The sequence below is a fragment of the Pogoniulus pusillus genome, chromosome 9 (genome assembly GCF_015220805.1).
Source record: "Pogoniulus pusillus isolate bPogPus1 chromosome 9, bPogPus1.pri, whole genome shotgun sequence".
Classification (NCBI taxonomy): Eukaryota; Metazoa; Chordata; class Aves; order Piciformes; family Lybiidae; genus Pogoniulus; species Pogoniulus pusillus.
Window position 1 is genome coordinate 5,137,078 of NC_087272.1, and position 21,498 is coordinate 5,158,575.

A 21,498-nucleotide genomic window follows, 5' to 3' on the forward strand; every position below is an offset into this window, starting at 1 on the left:
CCTGGGACAGTGTCTCACCACCTTCAGCATAAAGTATTTCTTTCCTCTCACCAGTCAAAATCTCCCTCTTCCAATTTAAATCCATCATCCTTTGTACAGTCACAAGAAGTCATGCTGCTGATTGATACCCACCTGAACATGAGCCAGCAGTGTGCCCAGGTGGCCAAGAGAGCCAGTGGCATCCTGGCCTGAATCAGGAATGGTGTGGTCAGCAGGAGAAGGGAGGCCATTCTGCCCCTGTACTCTGCACTGGTTAGACCACACCTTGAGTACTGCGTCCAGTTCTGGGCCCCTCAGTTCAGGAAGGCCATTGAGATGCTTGAGCGTGTCCAGAGAAGGGCAACGAGGCTGGGGAGAGGCCTTGAGCACAGCCCTACGAGGAGAGGCTGAGGGAGCTGGGGTTGCTTGGCCTGGAGAAGAGGAGACTAAGGGGTGACCTTATTGCTGTCTACAACTACCTGAGGGGAGGTTGTGGCCAGGAGGAGGTTGCTCTCTTCTCTCAGGTGGCCAGCACCAGAACAAGAGGACACAACCTCAAGCTACACCAGGGGAGATTTAGGCTGGAGGTGAGGAGAAAGTTCTTCCCTGAGAGAGTCATTGGACACTGGAATGGGCTGCCCGGGGAGGTGGTGGAGTCGCCGTCCCTGGGGCTGTTCAAGGCAGTATTGGACATGGCACTTGGTGCCATGGTCTAGCCTTGAGCTCTGTGGTAAAGGGCTGGACTTGATGATCTGTGAGGTCTCTTCCAACCTTGGTGATACTGTGTGTAATATGCTCCAAAAAGCTGAAAGCAAGTCACTAATGGTTAACCTGGAGATCTGAAATGCTAAGCCTTGGAGAATAAGTCATCCCAACTCTCCACCTTGTTTTACTCAATCATACATCAACAAATAAGCCACTTGTCACAGGTGTTGTGTGTTTGTAGAAGCTGTGTAAAGATAAATATGCATACATATATATACACACATACACAGACAAAAGTATTATATGCTATTATATTTTTGTTGTTCCTTGAAGAAACCAAACAGATGGCAAGGAAAAAACAGAGTAGGTTTTTCTTTAAAGTAAGCTCTAAACACACAAAAAAATAAATGTGGTCCAACTTACATATTCCTGTGTGAAGTCTATGAGGTTTTGCAAATCAATGTCATCTCTGTATGCTCGGATGTTGTTGTTTATAAAGAAATACAGCTGGTCCTTTATCCAGTCTTTGAAAACAAACGCTAGAACACCAGCAGTGAGTTCCAGGAAGAAAATAATTCCAAGAAATACTGAAAACTACAGGAGAGAGGAGAAAAAAAAAATAAATAAAAGCCACACCCGTTAAAATCACACCTATTTCTCAAGGCTCACAGTTATGTCCACTGTTAGGACTTCATCTCTTTCACAGGATCACAGGATATTAAGGGTTCAAGGGGACTCAAGGAGATCGAGTCCAACCCCCCTGCCTGAGCAGGGCAATGCCATATAACACAGATCACAGAGGAACACATCCAGACAGGCCTTGAAAGTCTCCAGAGATGGAGACTCCACAACCTCCCTGGGAAGCCTGTTCCAGTGCTCTGTGACCCTTACAGTAAAGAAGTTCCCCCTTGTGTTGAGGTGGAACCTCTTGTTGCTGCAGCTTACACCCATTGCTCCTTGTCCTATCCCAGGGAGCAAGTGAGCAGAGCCCGTTCCCCAACTTCTGACCAACCCTCAGATGTTTATAAACATTTATTAAATCCCCTCTCAGTCTTGTCTTCTTCAGACTAAAAAGTCCCAGGTCCCTCAGCTCCAGTGCAAGTTCAAGCTGTTTCAGCTCATAGGAAATTTTAGATGAAAAATATGCCATCTAATTCAGGCTGTAGTACAGGAATCTTAGTTCTATTCTTCAAAGAATAAAAACACCAACAAATTCAAACTTTGAACACTTCATTATATAAGAAATATATTTAAGAAGGACATAAAAGTGCTGGAGTGTGTCCAGAAAAGGGCAATGAGACTTGTGAAGGGCCTGGAACACATGACCCACAAGGAGCATCTGAGGGAGCTGGGGTTGTTCAGACTGGGGAAGAGAAGGCTGAGGTGAGACCTCATTGCTCTCTACAGCTCCCTGAAGGGAAGCTGGAATGAGGAGGGGACAGCATCTTCTCCGTGATGGCAAGTGACAGGACCAGAAGAAACTGTTTCAAGTTGCACCAGGCAAGGTTCAGGCTGGATGCTAGGTAGTATTTCTTCACAAACGTCTCTCAAACATTGGAACGGTCTGCCCACAGTAGTGGAGTCACCATCCCTGGAGGTGTTTAAGTAGCCTGTCACATGGTTTAGTGTTGACCCTTCTGTATTGGGTCAAAGGTTGGACTAAATGACTTTGAGGATCTCCTACAATCAAAGAAATTCTGTGATTAGAATTTCCAAGATAACCAGGAGAATTCACTCAATTTCAACAGAGACGGTTACTCACTACCTGCAGGGCCCTCTTAAAACTCAGACTTCTGTGTAGGCACTTACAAATGCACAAACAGGCAAGAGTGTTACTGAAAGGATTTATAAGTGACTTTTTCTTTAGACACTTTCCTTGACAAAGCTTTGCGAAGCAGACAAAGCAAAATTGGTAACAGCAGAAATTAATTCGCGACTAAATTGGAGCAGAAATTCTACAGAATGACTCACATCCACAGCAAAACCAAGTGAGGCTACTATGATTAATGCAAATGCAACGGATGCCAAAAGCATTACTAATGATCTGCCACTTTCTCTCAGCATCTCCACTGAGTCTACCCTGCTATTAAAACACACAGGGGTCCTCATATACTGGAGTTCCATCCCTTTTGCAACCACACCCTTTGACTTCCATTTTAATAAGCGCTCTGTTTGCTTGGGTGCATTTAAAACAGCTTCTTATGCAGCAACTGCAAAAGAAATTTCTGGTGCACCAGATGGGTTCATTTTAGGCAAACTAAAGGACGCAAGGAAGAAAAGAAAAAGTGTAACAATAGCTCCCTATTGCCCCCCTACTCCCTTTTTTGTTTGTTTCACCAAGACAAGAGCAAGCTAGAACTATCCCAAGCTGCTTTTTAAATGCCTCAAGGACTGCAACTCTCAGCTGCCTCCTCCTCTTACACAAGATGTCTATGGGAGCTAAATATGCCACTTGGAAAAAGTTTTTTCACTGGAAGCCTTTTCATGTATGTATTAATAGTTAATGCCTACGAAGACATAACTACTACTCAGGCTGTGCTCACCTCTGGAAACTAGGGTGGTGGAGAAAAGAATCTTGACTTTTAATTATAAATCTTATCTCAACTGGAACGTGATATTGTTACCCTCATCTTCAAAGCTCATAGGAGAAAGCCTTTCAAAAATGAGAACCGTGCTATTCAGCTGAAGAAGTTTTTAGTACTATGGTATGTTTTAATTTCAGCAGTCCAGCCTAGAGCTCGAGACAACAACTGCTGTTTTCTTTACCCATTCTGGGCACATTTTCCTCTCTTGCTACCCCTCAGGCTCCAGCACTGACACTGAGCAGCAAAGCCTATTCAAATTAGCTAAATGGTACAGAACTGAGGGTATCAGCAACTAACACCTTGTAACAGTTCTGCCTCCTCTGTACCATGTGGGACACCTGCACATCAGAAGTGGCACATGTGACATTAAGTGGTGCATTTACACTCCTTGTACTTCATAAGCAGCTCGTATGGACTCAAAGTTCAACGTGCAGATTCTTAACAGCATTTCCTCTTTTTGTGCCAGGAAAGCAAAACGTTAGGTTACATCTATATAAAAAGCAATAGTTCCATGTTATAATTCTCATCAGAAGAAAAAAATTAAACCCCAAATCACTAAGCACCAAAGACTGAAGAACTGTAAAGCATTAACAGTTTAGCAGAAGCATTTCACAGCAGAGAACATGAGTTATGCCAGGTAACTAATGCATGCCACAGTTGCAAAGGCTACTTACAAATTTGAGAAGAAAGGTATTTTCTCTCAGAGCTCCGATGCATCCTGCAAATCCCAAAATGAACATAACTCCTCCTACCACTAGGAAGAGCCAAACTGGATCAAAGCCTCCCAGATCCGTGATTGAGGAGATATTGGATAGCACTCCCTTGGAAAGAAACAATGCCAAGATATCATTATGTTTAGCTTTCTGTTGTAGAAATTCAAATTGCATTTTTCTTTTTGAAAAGGTAGACTATAGCAAATAAATCTTCTGCAGCACAGCAAGAAAATACAATTAACAAAATCTTTGCACTCAAAGAGAAATAAAAAGAGCCACTTATATACAATATTTTTGAATCAACATGTGAATGAACAACAACAAAACATCTCTCCAGAGTCCTCTATGAGAAACCCACAGGACCTTTTGCTGCTTCTGTAGCTGTGAGAATTAGTCTGCTACAAAAATAAATTGGAAGAGATATTTGAACAAAATTTAACTCAATCTTGTATTACTCATGCTGAGATGCATTTTACCTATCATGTACATAGTCATCTAAGCACACAGTTACAAATCTTGTGATAGAAGGGTCAATAGCAAGAACATCACCTTGAATTTAGAATTTATGAACAGTGTTCACAACAATTCACAGAAAATAAAAGTGAGCTCCTAGGTTGAGCTATCTTGCAACCAAATTTTGACAACCTAGAAACCTGGCCAATCCAACTTCAGGCACCTACAGTGTCAAAAACTCATTATATAAATCAACAGGGGGAAATGAAAAAGATATTAAGTCTCTGGGCAGGACATAAGGCAGCTGAAGGATTTGTCTTTGGAGATGGTTTACACTAACTCAAGATAGAGTTATCACTTAGTAAAGAATCATAAAATTATAGAATGGTCAGGGGTCAGAAGGGGCCCCAAAAGACCATCTGGTCCAGCCCCCCTGCCAGAGCAGGATCACCTAGACCAGATCACATAGGAACATGTCCAGGCAGCTCTTTAATATCTCCAGAAAGACACTCCACAACCTCCCTGAGCAGCCTGTTTCAGTGCTCTGTCACCCTCATAGGGAAAAAATTCTTCCTCAGGTTCACATGGAACCTCCTATGCCTCAACTTCCACCCATTGGCCCTTGCTATGTTTTAGATATGACAGCACAGCCTACTTGTAATGCCACTGACTCTTAGAAGCAGAGCTTGAATTGTGATGGCAGTAATCTTGAGGGGAGCTATTTTAACACATTTTAAACAGAATTTGGCTGATGTCAAACAGATGGGTCACATCCTTGAGCGTGTCCAGAGAAGGGCGACAAGGCTGGGGAGAGGCCTCGAGCACAAGCCCTACGAGGAGAGGCTGAGGGAGCTGGGATTGGTTAGCCTGGAGAAGAGGAGGCTCAGGGGTGACCTTATTGCTGTCTACAACTACCTGAAGGGTGGTTGTGGCCAGGGGGAGGTTGCTCTCTTCTCTCAGGTGGCCAGCTCCAGAACAAGAGGACACGGCCTCAGGCTGTGCCAGGGGAAATTTCAGCTCGAGGTGAGGAGAAAGTTCTTCACTGAGAGTCATTGGGCACTGGAATGGGCTGCCCGGGGAGGTGGTGGAGTCGCCGTCCCTGGGGCATTTCAAGGCAAGGTTGGATGTGGCACTTGGTGCCATGGTCTAGCCTTGGGCACTGTGGTAAAGGGTTGGACTTGATGATCTGTGAGGTCTCTTCCAACCTTGGTGATACTGTGATAATACAAAGTCTTCTTTGTTCCTGTGAGTTTCCTAAAACCTTGTAGAAGCAAACCAGCTGAAGCATCAGTATTTCTTCATTCACCTCCCCAGCGCTGTAGGTTAATGCAAAGCATGCTGCTGTAGCAGATATTTCTCCATATATTTCAGCAATGAACTCTGAACACATGCCAAGCACTTTGGACTACTGCTTTCCCTACTAACTCTTGAAGCTGTGGCTTGAAAAGCAACAATATAGACCTTCAACTCCACAGCTTATGCACAGAATTTTTAAGTTCATAGACCCATAGAATCAACCAGGTTGGAAGAGACCTCCAAGATCATCCAGTCTAACCTAGCACCCAGCCCTAGCCAATCAACTAGACCATGGCACTAGGCACCCTATCCAGGTTTTTCTTGAATAGCTCTAGGGGTGATGAATCCACCACCTCCCCAGGCAGCCCATTCCAATGCCAATCACTCTCTCTGCCAAGAACTTTCTCTTAATATCCAGCCTAGACCTCCCCTGGCACAACTTGAGACTGTGTCCCCTTGTTCTGTTGCTGAGAGGCCAGCCCCCACCTGGCTACAGATTTCCTTCAGGTAGTTGTAGACATTTCTTCATCCTTTTTTCTTTCCCTTTTTCAAAACCCATTTGTTTCTCTGAAACATTCCCATAAAATCAATAGCATCATAGAATTAGTCAGGGTTGGAAGGGACCACAAGGATCATCTAGTTCCAAGCCCCCTGCCATGGGCAGGGATACCTCACACTAGATCAGGCTGTCTAGAGCCTCATCCAGCTTAGCCTTAAATACCTCCAGGGATGAGGCTTCCCCCTCCTCTCTGGGCAACCTGTTCTAGGGTCTCACCACCCTCATGGTGAAGAACTTCATCCTAACATCCAGTCTGAATCCATCCATTTCTAGCTTTCTTCTATTCCCCCTAGTCCTATCATTACCTCATATCCTAATAAGTCCCTCCCCAGGTTTCTTGTAGGTCTCCTTAAGGTACTGGAAGGGCACAATAAGGTCTCCTCAGTCTCCTCTCCAGACTGAACTGTCCCAACTCCCTCAGTCTCTCCTCATAGGAAAGGTGCTCCAGCCTTCTGATCATCCTCATGGCCCTAAAAATAATAATTTTGAAGGAAGCTATCAGAACTTCATTTACCCTACTGCAGGTTTAGATTTGTGATTGTTTTTATGTACTGGAATATTTTGATGAGAAGAATTATAGGCTGTAAAAAGGAAACAATGGTGATGTCTACTGCACTCATAGGCTTGTTGAGATGTATAAAAACAGTAACACAAAACATAGATAACAGTTGCAGTGGCACTCTGTTGAAGCTGGTGCCTGTACTTCCCTCCCTAGCCTGCTTTCTGTGTAACTAATCCTTCTGCTTTCTACCCCTTCTGGCTGATCCTGCAAACTCACCTTGCATGTAAGGCAGAGTCTGGGATAAGGTAGAGGGGTGGAAAGAGGGTGAAAGGGTGGTTGGGAGCCCCTCCTGGGGACTCTGGTTTCTGGGAGGGCTGCTGTGTCTCTGTACTACCTTTACCTTGTCTATTTCTGTCTATAGCTGTATATATTGTAACTATCTGCTTGCACATTGTGCTAAGCTGTGAATATAAAGCTTCATTCCTTAACTTTCAGCCAGCTGAGTCTAGTCTGGGTGATTTCATAAGAGTGGGGGAGCAGGTAACTCTCAAACCACCACAGGGTTTTACTCACAGAGGTGAGATAGGTATTCAACAGTGACCCCTTGCTGGATTCATCTGCAAAAGCAGCCTCCTGGAACTGCAGGCAATATCCAATAGCTTATATCCATGCGGCAGAATCCCAAGGCCAATGGCAAAGCTGCCAAACTAGAAAACAGCTCAAGCACTTCTTCCACAAGTGAGATGACTGTGGAGAGATGCCAGCACCAGAATGAGAGGACACAGCCTCAGGCTGTGACAGGGGAAATTTAGGCTCGAGGTGAGGAGAAAGTTCTTCACTGAGAGAGTCATTGGACACTGGAATGGGCTGCCCGGGGAGGTGGTGGAGTCGCCGTCCCTAGGGCTGTTCAAGGCAGGATTGGACGTGGCACTTGGTGCCACTTGAGCTCTGTGGTAAAGGGTTGGACTTGATGATCTATGAGGTCTCTTCCAACCTTGTTGATACTGTGATAACACACAACCTCCAACCAACACACAACCCTCCGCCCCAAACACACTCCAAATTCCCGTTCAATCAAGTTCTTCCCATATGAAAGAAAGATAATTCAAATGCCAGAAGAAATCCAAATGCAGTTCAGCTTGCATTTGTGGACAGTGCTCTTACAGAAACTAGTCAAAATAAAGAAGTGGTAGTGAAAAGAAACACAGCATTTTACATTTTGTCCCATTAAAATAGATGACAATAAAATCTAGTGAGCCAATTCTGAACTGCCTCTCTGATCACATCCTTTCCCACCTTATTTCATTTTCTAGCATTGCCAGGCTCTTGGCACTTTAACATGTCACATACCGGCCAGCCACTTGACAAAAGTTACTCATCTAACTTCTGGTGTCCTCCAGGCTTCAACTCCCCAGGGTAGCTATGATCTGACACATACTGAAATAAAGCTTGTGGTGTTCTATCTGCCAGTATTTACTGTCCTTGGAATGCACCTTGATATCCATCTTTTGCTAGTCCACATATGGCAATCATAAGGCTAGCTTGGATAAACCCCAAATAACACATCCTGACAGGACAAATCACATACTGCATAATTCATGTTTGTACCCTGTGTGTTCTCTGCATATGAATCCCCAGTTAACAGTATTCTGGAGGGACAGTCCAGAACAGCAAATCTTCAGAATGGCTTTGGCAATAAAACAATTACTAGCAACAGGAATGACAAATAGACAATGCTCTGTGGTTACAGCTACAGATGCACAGAAGCAGTCTGATAGATGGTTGCTACTTAATGCTGAAATATCATTTTCCACTCTTTTTTTTTCCTGGACACTTACACTCTCTTAAGAGACAGCAGTGTAATACTTGAAGTGAAAGCATATTTTGCATCAAGCACTGGGGCAATGACTGGTGAATACTGTCTCAATTGATTATTATTTCTCTGCTGTTAAGAACAACTAACCATGCAGTCCTACAAACATCTACTTTTCCTATCCACTGCAAGTTCCCATGTCTACTATCACAATATTCAGAATTTCAGGCTGTAATGGCTGCTTCTGGGCAAACTTTGGCAGAGATGTCCAAACACCTGGTAGAGATCGATTCTGATTTCATCCCATCTTTAGCCAAAACCACAAGGGGATGTTTCCAGAGGTGCATGGAGAACCTTGCACCCTCCAGAGACATGCTCTGGATCCTCAGGGTGACTGGTCAATCACAGAATACATGATGTCTGTTGAGTGGTCTCCTGAATCAGCACTAGACCTAAACAAGCCACCTGTAAATCCTTTGAAGTCAGCCTTTCTCAAATACAAAGCAGTTTTCTCAGCAGCACTACTGCAGTAGTCCCCCAGTCTTTACTGTTGAATAATTGCAAGTACTACTGATGCTTTAGCATGTGAAAGGAGGAAATAATTCCTTTTTCCTAAACTCACCTTCTCATTTTGGAAGGATGGTTATTTTTCTAGGGTACACACATTATCACTTCCTTGCTAATTTAGGCATGTGTGTAACCTTTACGTGGCAGTAAGCACTTTGTTTGCACAAAGCTGCATCTCTAACATTTTCCTTCTCGTGATGGTGTTAATCCAAGCCTCTGCTGTAGTTCCACAAGGACAGCCAGGAGGACGTGTTCCCTGGATGATCTCCAGCTCATCTGTTTGCTCTCTTCCCCCACCCTTAGTTGCCTGTTATTCATAACAGTGCCTAGGTTATTTCTTAACCTTTTAATCCACAAGTAGAAGTTGTGAAGCAGCAAAAGCATCATCCATAACTGAACTGAAATCAGTAATGGTGAAGTTACGAAAAAAATTCCTTTGGCTATGAAATGTATCCCACTTCCATCATCACCAGGATGGAACAGGAACAATTGACCTCATAGTCCTACCCCACCTCAAATTCAGGAGTGGAAGCAAAGCAAAAGAGTAGGACTTGCTCCTTGAAAGGACAGGATATTAGAAGAGGCAGTCATAGTGATTCCTGTCGCATCCAAGAAACATGAGATAACCAAGCCAGGTCTGCCAGAAGCTCTTGTAGAACTGGACTTCTTCCTTATGGAGCACAGGCAATAAACCACTCTTTGAGAGATACCTCAATCCAGTGACAGATCCTCTGTTGCCCTACCTTTTTATTTCCATGGCCAAAGCCCTCCCTGCTACAAGATGAATCTCATGCATAGCTCAAGGGACATCAGGGAAAAGAAAAAATCCTGGTCTTGAAGACAGCAACTTGAGAAAGCCTTTCCTGATATTACATCTTGTGCTAGTTTGAAGCAAGCTGGAATGTTTTGGTAAAAGAACTAGATAACGGGCAGTGAAAAGGTAAACATGGTTGTCTCTTCTCTCACAGTCATGCTGAGAACTCTGGGAAGAAGTAAACAATTAGATAACATTGTCCATTTTGTTCTCACTTCTGCCTTTGTCTTCAGACATAGCCACATCTCCTTAACCCCACTGCCACTAACCCTCCTTCTTAACCTCTTGGCTGCACCTCTATTCTTCCTGGGAACTGGGGTAAGGTTAAGAGGGGCCAGGGAAGGTGTTGGGGTGGTTTGAGAGTCCCTCCTGGGGACTCAGGTTTCTGGGAGGGGAGTTGTGCTTCTGTATTGTTTATCCTTTATATATTTCTGTATATAACTGTATATATTGTAAATAGCTGCTTGTATATTTGCTGCTGTAAAATAAATAGCTTCATTTATATTCCTAGAGGCCTTTATGAGTTAGCTGGGGCAATTCCAAAAGTGGGGGGGGGGCGGGTAAAAGCCCAAACCATCACACATCTGCACAATTTTTTTCCTTTACCCTATCAACTAAGAATAAGCAAGTAACAGTCACTTAGAGGTGAAAGAATGCCCTCAGCCCTTCTCCATATTGTATTCTTCAAGATCATTAGGACAATTTGTACTACTTGCAAGGACAAGCTCCCACTTCCATCTCTCCTTCGGTGTGCATCCTCACTAGCATTTCAAATCAGATCCAGGAGTCCACTTAAAAAGGGGCCATACACAAGTAAAGCTTCAGTTCGCACCAGTGAACAGTATCAGAGCACACAGAATAGATGACAAATACAAATAAAGATGTCTCTCCTGGAACATAACTCCTGTTGCAATTGGAAGCAGGACTTTATTCAGTCCGTGATATCACACTAGAATTAGGTCAAAGAAAATTCTCACCTTTCATAATCTGTAGCGTGTGCAAGTTGGATCAATATCATTTCCTCTCCTATTTTTCCACACTACTTACCTAACATTCTGTGATTTTGCAGAACCCAGAATGTTAATCTCCCCAGAACATATGATTGCCAACACAGACATGTTGGCTGAAGCAGTGCCCCAGTGCTGGCACATCTACACAATCCTGGCCAAACAGAACAGAGTCCTAAGCACATTAGCAAACTAGTAAGAGTTTCACATCATCTGTGGTTATAATTAGTGTAGAGAATCTACTGCCATGTTCAAGAGTCAGAAGTGTTCCCCCAAGTTTGCTAGACCACTGCTTCCCTTCAGAGTAGCTGATTTCACAGCTTCAATTGAAAACACTCATGACATGAGGAGACTCTGCCTGTTTCACCAGACAGGAGCAACTTTTAAAGACTGACCTCCAGTAATGAGAATCCATGCATCTTAAGACAAAAACAGCTTAGGAAAATCATCATCCTAGAGAACTGTGACCGTTTGGGTGTTGGTCACCCTCCCACACTTGTGAAAATCACCCAGACTAGCCTCAGCAGCTCTGGAAAATTGAATAAACCTTTATATTTACAGCTTAGCACAATATACAAGGAGATATTTACAATATATACAGAAATACCCAAGTTAAAAAGGCAATACAGAAACACAGCAGCCCTCCCAGAAACCTGAGTCCCCAGGAGGGGCTCTCAACCACCCTTCCACCTTCCTCCTTCCCCTCTACCTTTCCCCAGACTTCACCTTACGTTCAAAGGTGAGTTTGGAGAGTCGGCCAGAGGGGTTAGGAAGCAGATGGATTAGGCAGGTTAGAGAGAGAAGTGCAGCCCAAAAAGCCCAGAGAGAGACTTCCTTATCTACATTTGTGTTCTTGTTCTTATACATCTCAGCAAGCCTACAAGTGAAGTAAACATCACCACTGTTTCCTTTTCACAGCCTATTACCTAATTCTTCTTACCAAAATATCCCAGCTAGGCTCAAACTAGCACAGGAACAGAGATGATACTCTTTGAACACACATGGAATTTAGTTCATGAGAGTCCGTGTAAGAGAAAAGTACACAGCATAGCAGTTCTGTAACAAACAATATTCCAGAGGATCATGAAAAAAAGAGGAACAGCAGTAGGATGGGAGAAATCAAATATATTTTTCCACTTCTACCAAGGTGGGGTAAAACCATCCTCTGTGCTGCGCAATCCCACTGCTGGGCAGGACAAAAAACAGGAGACAGTCATAAAAAGCCTCAGCAGATGATTAGCCTTTCATGAGCTCGTCTGCAGGATTTAAAATCATTGGTAAACATGCACATGAGGGTGATGGGAATTAGAAGTGTTTCCAAATCCGTGACTAAACCAGAAAAAGGTCTCTACTTTGTAACTCATGAAAACCCAGTTTCTCCAATCCATGCGCCTGAATGAGCATGGGGAACAGAACAATAGTCATTGAAACATGCCAAATGAATTCCACTCCAGAATTTTGGCTCTGTCAACAAGAAACTAGGCAGGGGATGTTTACAAATGTTATTTCCTTAATTTTTGTTGGTTTTGCATTTCCCACAGCAAACAACAGCGGCAGAAGTTGATTTTTCAAGTACCTAGTAAAGGAAAATAAGCCTAGCTTTCTTGGCATGATGAAGCAGAGCTCAGTATGTGAACAACTGGCAGAAACACACACACCAGATAGATTTTCACATTTCAGAATGTTTAGACAATGCATGGTTATGGACTAAAATTTAGTTAAATACAACAGCAAATATTAGCATCCCTGTCTCTTCCCCAGTCCTCCAAAACACACACCCAGTTCTGGCTCAGCAGCAAGATACGTGATTTTCCTTCAGCCCATAAGGGCCCACAGGAGATGCACACAATTTCTTTGTCAGCAACTGTTTTGAAGAGAACCACATGACAGACAAGCACGTACAAAAATTATTCATTACTAGGGTATCACACTGGGATGGTAAAAGAAAGGAGATTTTTTTTCCTGATAATGACTGTAGTTCTCATTTCAGCGCAAGAGAGACAGACTCAGTTTGGCAAATTGTGACTGTTTCTATGCAGGAACTTTAGCCTGTCCCAGAACACTGAAGCTGGCCTAACTCGCCTCATGTCAACATGTTAAGTCTAGCTTAAACTTGAGATCTAGATTTTGAGCTCTTGCTTGCTAATACTGTGCTGGCACACATACTGATGCCCCAAACTGTGCACAACTTGAGTTCTGATGTGGGGTGTCTTCTAGCTACACTGGTTTAACAAGCAAAGCCTAGAAGCTTAACTTAATGCACATCACCACCCTCTTTTTCTTCTCTCTCTTTCCTTAGCTCACTTTCAGACACAAAGTAAACATAACCAACAAATTTTGCAAGGATCTGCAGATTTTTTCCACACTTCATTGCTACCTCCTACTTAAGGTATACCCCAAAACCAAGGCACTTTTGTTCCAAACATTCCCTCACCATAGACAGTCTTACAAGGTCTCAGAAGACGTAACAGCAATTCATCACTTAGACTAACTCCCTTTAATAGACATCTTCTGCAGGTAGTGAGAGAGCCAGCAAGTTTATTTTCCCAAGCACCTACTGACATTGTACTGTGAACACTCCCAGGGAGCCTTAAGAACAGATTTTACAATATAACCAAGAAGGAAGCAGACATTTTGTACAAGCCTAGCTTATTTTTTAAAGAGTAGGCAAAAGAAATTCTTAAGTTATTAAACAAAAAAAAAAGTGAAGCACAAACATTTTTCCTGTGCTGCTGAGCAAAAGCAGCATTGCTTGGGCTTAGTACAGACTATTTAGTACAGACTCTTTATGTTAACAATGTTCAAGTCACTGTTGGGGGTGGAAGAGTGGAAATCAGCTGCCATGCATGAACTTTGTTATACAAGCCCAAGCCTAGTGTGCCTGAAAACACTGTGGGATTGTGAGCCATATAGTGCATCCATGTATAGCTAGCTTTATTCATTCTCTGAGTCTATTGCCCCCACCTCGCCCACCAGCTCTCTTTCAGGTTCATGCCTCAGAATGCTAATTGCTCAGTTTTTGTTTAGGGTGGTTGACTGGCTGTCAAGCCAATTCTATTGCCTATTTGACAAATGAGCTCTTTGGGCTCCCTGCAAAAGCTGTAAGGAAGGTCATGAGACTGTATAGCGTGATTTTGTTTTTCTTCTTTACAATAAAGTTTGAAGGGGAGAATTCAAGCCAACTTAGCCCAGAAAAAAAAAGTTAAACAAGCCACCAAACCCCTAAATCTACCCCAACAGTTCTCAGCTGGCAGCAAATGGGACTTCCATAAAACATGGATTCTTTCTTTACATTCTGCATTTTTAATGTGTCATGGCACACTATCTTTTCATCAGCAAAAGTATACATGAGTTAATGGCTGGGTTACAAAACAACACAGCTGAATATGAAGCCATGCAATTCAACACAGAAGTAAACCAAAATTCTTCCCCACTACCAAATCAGTTTAGAATACAGTCCTCCTGAAAACCCCATCTTCACATTTAGGAGGCTGCATCAGACCTGGTGGGTGCAGGTCTCAGGAGTACCACAGTCTTAGTGGATAAATCACTGCTTAGTTGAGCTGGCCAAGCTTCAGCACCCTCCCTGCACCACCACCTGTGCAAACTGCTGCACAGACTGCCATGCCACATGCCAACTGACACACTTCACTCTGCCTGCCTGCTCTCTAGTTCCCTGGTGCTTCCCTGTCAAAGCAAAACTTCACTAAACCCCCTGTATGGAGACTGATGCTGACCAGAACGGTTCTGAAGTAGCTACTCTCAGCAAGTGGCTGTTCATTCCAGTTGTGGTGTATTTAAACCTCCCACCATTGCCCACACCCTGTCACCTGCTCCATGAGATCTGCTGGCTCGTGCCAGGTCTCTCCACTCCTCTGGCATTTACTTACCAAAGGAAATATACTCTGTGCATGCTCAGAGTATTAAATTTGTTTCACATACTTGCTGAATGAAAAAAAAAAATCTCAGTACCTCTTTCCAAGCTTATTCAAACCATCCAACATGTGGTACATAAATATATCTCTATATATGGATGCATATATTGTAAATTAGTTAAGATTTCATTACTGTATGTACTTATCTGCATTCAAGGCACATTCACAGAACAAATAAAACCTAACAACTCGCTTCTGAACCAGCAAAATTTGTCCTATGTTTTCCTGTGGCAAAACTCCAGTGTTTCCAACACATTATTTGTTCTGCTGCAAGCACCAGTCATTATGCCTTAGGTGAATATCAATTTGTAACTTACTCAATGTTCTCCATTAAAGAAGAAAATGAAATATTATGTAACTGAGTGTTACAGCACCGCTGTAATCAGACAGATTTTGTTATTTTTGATCTTTTAAAAAAAGATAAGGAAGCTAGCTTTAATTTTAGCTGTTGTCTCCATCCAGTAACTCAACACATACTGACTTGGCTTTTACACCATGTCTTGATATTTTATCTTCTTCCCAACCTCTGCAGCAAGCAAACTAAAACTCAGACTTTGGTTCACAATCATGTATCTCCTTCTTCATTTCTGTTTCCAAGTTGATTTCACAATCTTGCTACAGAACGTGTCAGTGCACAGGTTTATTTGCACAAGAAAACACAACCCTTATTCCACCCCGGATTTGGCTTGGGTTTTGGAGTTCATTTAGGTTTGGGCTTGTGAGGTTTGGTTTGCTTAAGAGGAACAGTAATCTAGTATCTGAAGGGGGCCTACAGAAGGGCTAGGGAAGGACTATTTACAAGGTTTTGTAATGACAGGATGAGGAGTAATGGGTTTAAACTGGAAGAGGGGAGATTCAAACTCGATATTAGGAAGATGCTCTTTACAGGGAGGGCGATGACACACTGGCACAGGTTGCCCAGGAAGGTTGTGGATGCTCCCTCCCTGGAGGTGTTCCAAGGCCAGGTTGAACAGGGACTTGAGTGACCTGTTCTAGTGGGAAGTGTCCCTGCCTATGGCAGGGGGTCAGAGGTGGATGATCCTTGGGGTCCCTTCCAACCTAAACCATTCTATGATTCTATGCTATGTTACGGCAAAGCCAGGACAGCTTATTTTCAGGAAGCTGCCCTCTGAGACATGTAGGCTCCTTCTCCATTCCCGGGGACACACATTGTAGACACACTGCTAATACTTCTTTCAGTGGAGTGTCCTAGTATCTGAACTCCAGTCTGAGTGTGTACGGATTGAAACGGTTGTTTTATGTGCAAGTGTCAGCCATGATTTCTTGCCAAGGCACTTTTGGGAAAGATGCCAAGGATCTTCCTCTAGGTGAGCTGAGCCAAGCTTTTACTTGACAGAGGAGCTAGATTTTGTTTCAGTAGAAACTATGTATAGAGATACAAAATGTACAGCATATTACTATGCAAATATTTCATCAGGAAAAGAGAAAGAAAGGGGAAAAGCATAAAGTTTGGTGTTATTTCAACTTACCTTTTCATTCCATGCCCACAATCCAATCCCAAGAAATGCAATGCCAAGGAACTAAAAGGGGGAAAAAAATAGTATCAGAATAGGAACTACAAATTTATGCATTGATTTTTTTTTTGACTCACCTTCTCTTCTGGATAATCAATTTTATCAGGGCTGCTGGGGCTTACCAAGAGTTTTAAAATACATATGTAGCTGTTTTTATTTGACAACTCAAATAATTGTAATTGGAAGAACTTAAAATGCAGAGCAAACAGGAATAGCAGGTGTAACAAATGTCATTTTCCTAGCATTGAAGAAGGTTCTTTTTGAGTTGGTCAGGCTCAAAGCAAACTCCAGCCAAGCAACACGTTATTTCACCATTTTGTTACTGCCACCTACACAAAGCAACCATCCTCACAGCTCCTTCCTAGTGAGAGAAAGCAATTAAACCAGTCCTAAAACTGATAGTACATGTGTATTTATCAATGCTGTCCACAAAAGCATAGAAAGTTGCTTAAATGTAATACAAGTCATTATTTTTGAGGGGGTAAAATATAAAAAACACTGGTCTAAAAGATTAACATAACCTTTCTGATTCTGAATGTTGTTGTACTTCATAAAGGTCCCTCCCTCCTCCAAAGGACTTAAAAGCACCAAACTTAAAATAATAAGCACTTCTCCCCCACAACAGAAAAGAGAACAGCCCCTATGATGTGGGATTATTCCTGTATTCTGCTCCACTATATAATTGAGAGGACAGTTTCCCTAAGTACTACAGAGTTTCCATACAAATCCCACACTAAGGGCCAGTGAAACAAGCAGAATGAGCACTCTCTCCCCCAACATCACCGCAGCACATCTTGCATGAGACAGTGCCAATTATGTAGAGTGTTTAAAACAGAGTGGATGTCCAAGCACATCTCTAAATGTCCATCTGTCCAATACTCATCTCTGTTTTTTAAAACCTGTGTGTTAGCTAAAAAGAAAACAATATTCATTCTAGTTTCAGAGCATGTAACAGAACACTGTTCATATATCAGACCTTGGCATTGTTTGTCTACACAGCAGCATACAGATTTATTTTGGCACATAGTACACTTTCTCTTAAGATTTATGTCCAGAGTTAAGTATTCTAATGATTTTTATTTTGCAAAGCAGAACAAGAGTGTTTTTCTGTTTAGAACTGGGGGGAGAAAGGAACATCAACTTTAAAAGCTTTTCCAGAAGTTACCTCAACAGCTTCAAAGCCTGACTACTTTTTTTCCCCCAAATGACAATTTTAGCTTTATAACACAGAAATATATGTAAAGTATGATCTCAAGTGAAATATGCTCACTGCAATAGCCTAAAGTTTCCTAACACTCCCTGAATCTTTGTGACCCCAAATGTCCTTTGCCAACTGATTGATGGTATGCTACCATCCAGCAAGCAGGCCCAGAGGCCCATTTGTACTAACTGGAAATGAAACTCTTCTTGGCTTGAACAGCCACGTTGGTAAATTTAAACAACACTACAAAGCAGTATTCTTCAAAGGAAACTGTTGTAGGCTTGGCTATATTTTAATACAAGATAAATGGAGGTATTTCCAAGATGGAAAGACAGAACCTGCTGGCCAAGGAGTCTGCTTTTTTTTGGCATCCTTATTGTCTTAGGAAGTAGGAGAAATGGATTAGAAAATGTCAGTACAGTCTCCTGTCATGTGCCACATGAGCCTGTCTTAGAGGTCATCTTACTTGTACTGAGACTGCTCTTTCTCTATGGTTTGAAAGCTTCCCAGAAGAGTGTGTGTAATACTCCTGACACTCCTTGAAACTCAAGATAAAGCTGTAGAAGTTTTCAAATAACTTTTGAGACAAATACAGTTGAGTTTGTTTCTGCTATAACATGCTCCTTTTTACGCATCCAAAAGATACCAAGGTTGAAAGAAAGGAAAGGTAAAAAGCTGTATCATAAAAATCCATAAACTGCATTCAGAAGCAGCAGATTGTTGTTTGCATAGAGGTTCAAAATGTTACTGTTTCAACAGAATAAACATGAAAAACTAGAATGAAGGAGTTTGATGAGTTCATCCACATGTAACTTAACAGCCATACATGTCAGCTGCAAGTCTGGCTCAGATCTATCAGCTCTATTAAATTTAATCCTGTCAACTGTTCTCATCCTTCACCAGAACTTGAGACTTCAGGGTAAGATTACTTTATGGGTTGCAAAAGTGATTTACAGTAGCCTATACAGGTCTCAAGCCAGGCCAAACTCAACTCAGCTTACAGACTGGTAATGAGACTATGCTAACACTAAGCTAAAGCACCTAAAAAGCCTGAGACTGTCAAGCTTCTGGCAAGCCAGTCAAGAAAACCAGGAAACATGAATTACATGCTGCTCAGTCTGCTCCATATCCCCAAGCAAAAACTTCTGTCCAGATGCCTCTGGAAGCAGCTAATGAAAAAATGGACAAGATCCTTTAGGAAAAAACAGTTCAGAACGGAATCAAACTCTATCACAGGATGCTACAGAAACCAAAAGCTAAATGGCATTCACAAGAAAAAAATAGACACATTAATGGAGAATCCATAGCTATGAAAAAGCAATTCTGAGACAACTTCTGGCTCCAGAATTTTTCACACTGTATGCACTGTTGCTTAAATGTCTCTTGCCTTGGACAAACTACTTCCATGACTTGAGACTAAGTACTCAGCTAGGCAAACCACCAACCTAACTCCCTACAATCAAGCTCTCTAAAGGCTCACAGCTGCACAAAGACAATCTGCCATGAAGCACATAGGAATCCTCTCAGTAATCCCCACTGGCAGAAATGATCACATGGAGACTTATGAGATCTTCGCACCAGGATTAACTTTGCATTTTATGGGCAATTATGAAAGAAACTGCTGCATAGTCGAAAATAAAGCTGAATGTGCTAAGCAAAGCCTCCTCCGTATTTTGGCTGTTAAAAGTAGAACACATATCCTACTTATCTCACAGCCACTCTGCAGAAATCTCCAAGGTAGTCTTGTTCTGCTTGCTTCAAATCAGAAAGAAAAACCTCTTTGCCTATGAAGCACATGGGGGGGATGCTGAGATGGCACATACATCATCTCAGTTAAGTCTGGAAAGTTTCATTTCCATCCATTAAGTTATTCCAATGAGTAATAAAAAGGTGGAAGTTTGCCTCATTATCTACAAAACACTCTACAGAGAATAAGAGTCTTAATTCTCCAAAGACTTCTAGTGAGACTATTTAGTCTCACTATAAATGGTCACCACATCTGGAGTAGAGCTTGCAAAAATGTTGCTCTTTTTTTTTTCCCAACAGTAATTTGCAGGAGAATATTAAAACATTCCTCTGGAGTATTACAGTCTTAAGGAGAAAAGGAAACAACACACACCAACACGCTACTTGTTTAGTAGTACTTTCTCAGTCACCGCTTTTCTGTTCACAGTCATCAAACAAGATGTGTTCAACTATCTTTTTCTAGAAGGATGATGTGTGTTTATGAGTAGAACGTGTAGCAGTACTTGTAAGGTCACCGTACTTGCAGAGTTCACATGCAGTTTTCAGAAGTGGATTGATCGATAAGCGTTTCAAGCTGCACATCTCTTATTCCCAGTTTTGCCTGCATAGGGGAAAAATCATTCTCTGTTGCTAAGGATACGGCATCATACAGCACAACATGTGATTTAAAGGGTGCTGGGGCAAATACTAATGCACATAACAGAAAGTTTGGGGGATGAGCTTAATTGTAGAACGGTCAGAAGATACTTTACATCCTGAATTTTTCATCTCAGCTGACATTCATAAATAATTTGGTACCAGCTTCCAGCCAAAAGGATAATCACAGGATAAGCAGTAAAAGGCTGGCTAATAGGCCATGCACAAGAACCTCCCTCTATCTGTATGTGGATACTTTACAGACTTGTGCAAGGTGGAACTACAGTGCCGCCTTCACTCAATAGTATGAATACACTGGCAGAGCTTGTCAAAACGAGAGTTCAGAACCAAAGCTTCTTCATGAGAGCTAGTTTTCTCTGGAGTCCTGTATTTAGCCAGGGCAGCACAGGAATATAAGGTACAGTATTTACTGACAAGCACATCAGTGATCAAAACAATGTGAAGTTCAGTATTTGACATCCTGAAATACAGAGCTTCTGAGCTTCGCACATAAAGTAGCATTGATAAGTCTCTAACTGACCCTAGACCCCCAGATGAACATTTTGTCCTTAAGCACACCACTCTGCTCAGCCTCACCCAGAGATACTCCAAAGTTAGAATGCTCACTGCTTTCCTTGAAGTATTTTACACCTAATCAGTCTTTTTTGCTTTTTAAGCCAGAGCAAAAAGGAGCTTAATGTCTGTGTCAGAGCACAAGGGATTTTGTTGTTTGGGTTTTGTTTTTTTGTTTCCCATTTGTTTTTAAATAGCACTGACAGAGAAAGGGCATCAAACCAGCAATTAAAATGAAGTTTTACACCATTTTTTTCTTCTCCATTTTAAGCATGTCAGTTAGCATTATTTCAAACAAACTAAGGAGGATGTCTTCTCAACTCTCCAGCTTTTGTCTGGACCAGTATTAGAGAGAAGGCAGGCAACAGAAGTCTGCCCTGTTCCTTCTTCCATTCACCCCAGTTTCAGTAACTTTCCTATTCTCAACACAAACTGTTACAGCATTTCATTTTCACGTGGCTAAACATACATGGTCACCACAGGACAAGGAAACTGCTCAAAGCATAAAAAAAATACATTTACATATTTGTGCTAATGCATACACAAAGAATGAATTCCCCTGCGGCCCATTTCTTGTTTGCCTCGGGGCATTACCAGTAGGAAAACTTCATGTACTACAGTCAGTGAATGAAGATGCTGCGTAGGTGACTAATTACCATTTTGGTTCACAGCAATGTTCAGATATAGACTGAATATAGACTAAAAGATGTCAAACCCATTTCTATTTTATGTGCAGCTTTTAAAAAACATTTAATTATATTTCAGAGATAACTGCCTCAGTAAAACCTTTCCTTCTGGATACAAAACACACACATGCAGAAGAGAAAAGATCCCAACTACCACATATACTGCTCATCTGAATCAGAGACAACTCCTTTT

At 42.2% G+C, this 21,498-nt stretch overlaps 1 protein-coding gene across 2 annotated transcripts in view; it reads right to left on the reverse strand.

Annotated features, from left to right (window-relative positions):
- The window catches only part of TSPAN5 (tetraspanin 5), a 94,383-nt gene that overhangs the window by 12,689 nt on the left and 60,196 nt on the right, over positions 1–21,498 (reverse strand). For both annotated transcript variants that reach the window (XM_064148380.1, XM_064148379.1), the window contains exons 2-4: positions 16,419–16,469; positions 3,944–4,090; positions 1,108–1,278 (exon numbers count right to left, since the gene is read on the reverse strand). In XM_064148380.1, coding sequence (XP_064004450.1) covers positions 1,108–1,278; positions 3,944–4,090; positions 16,419–16,469 — 369 coding nt within the window. The remainder of the gene's footprint in view (positions 1–1,107; positions 1,279–3,943; positions 4,091–16,418; positions 16,470–21,498) is intronic.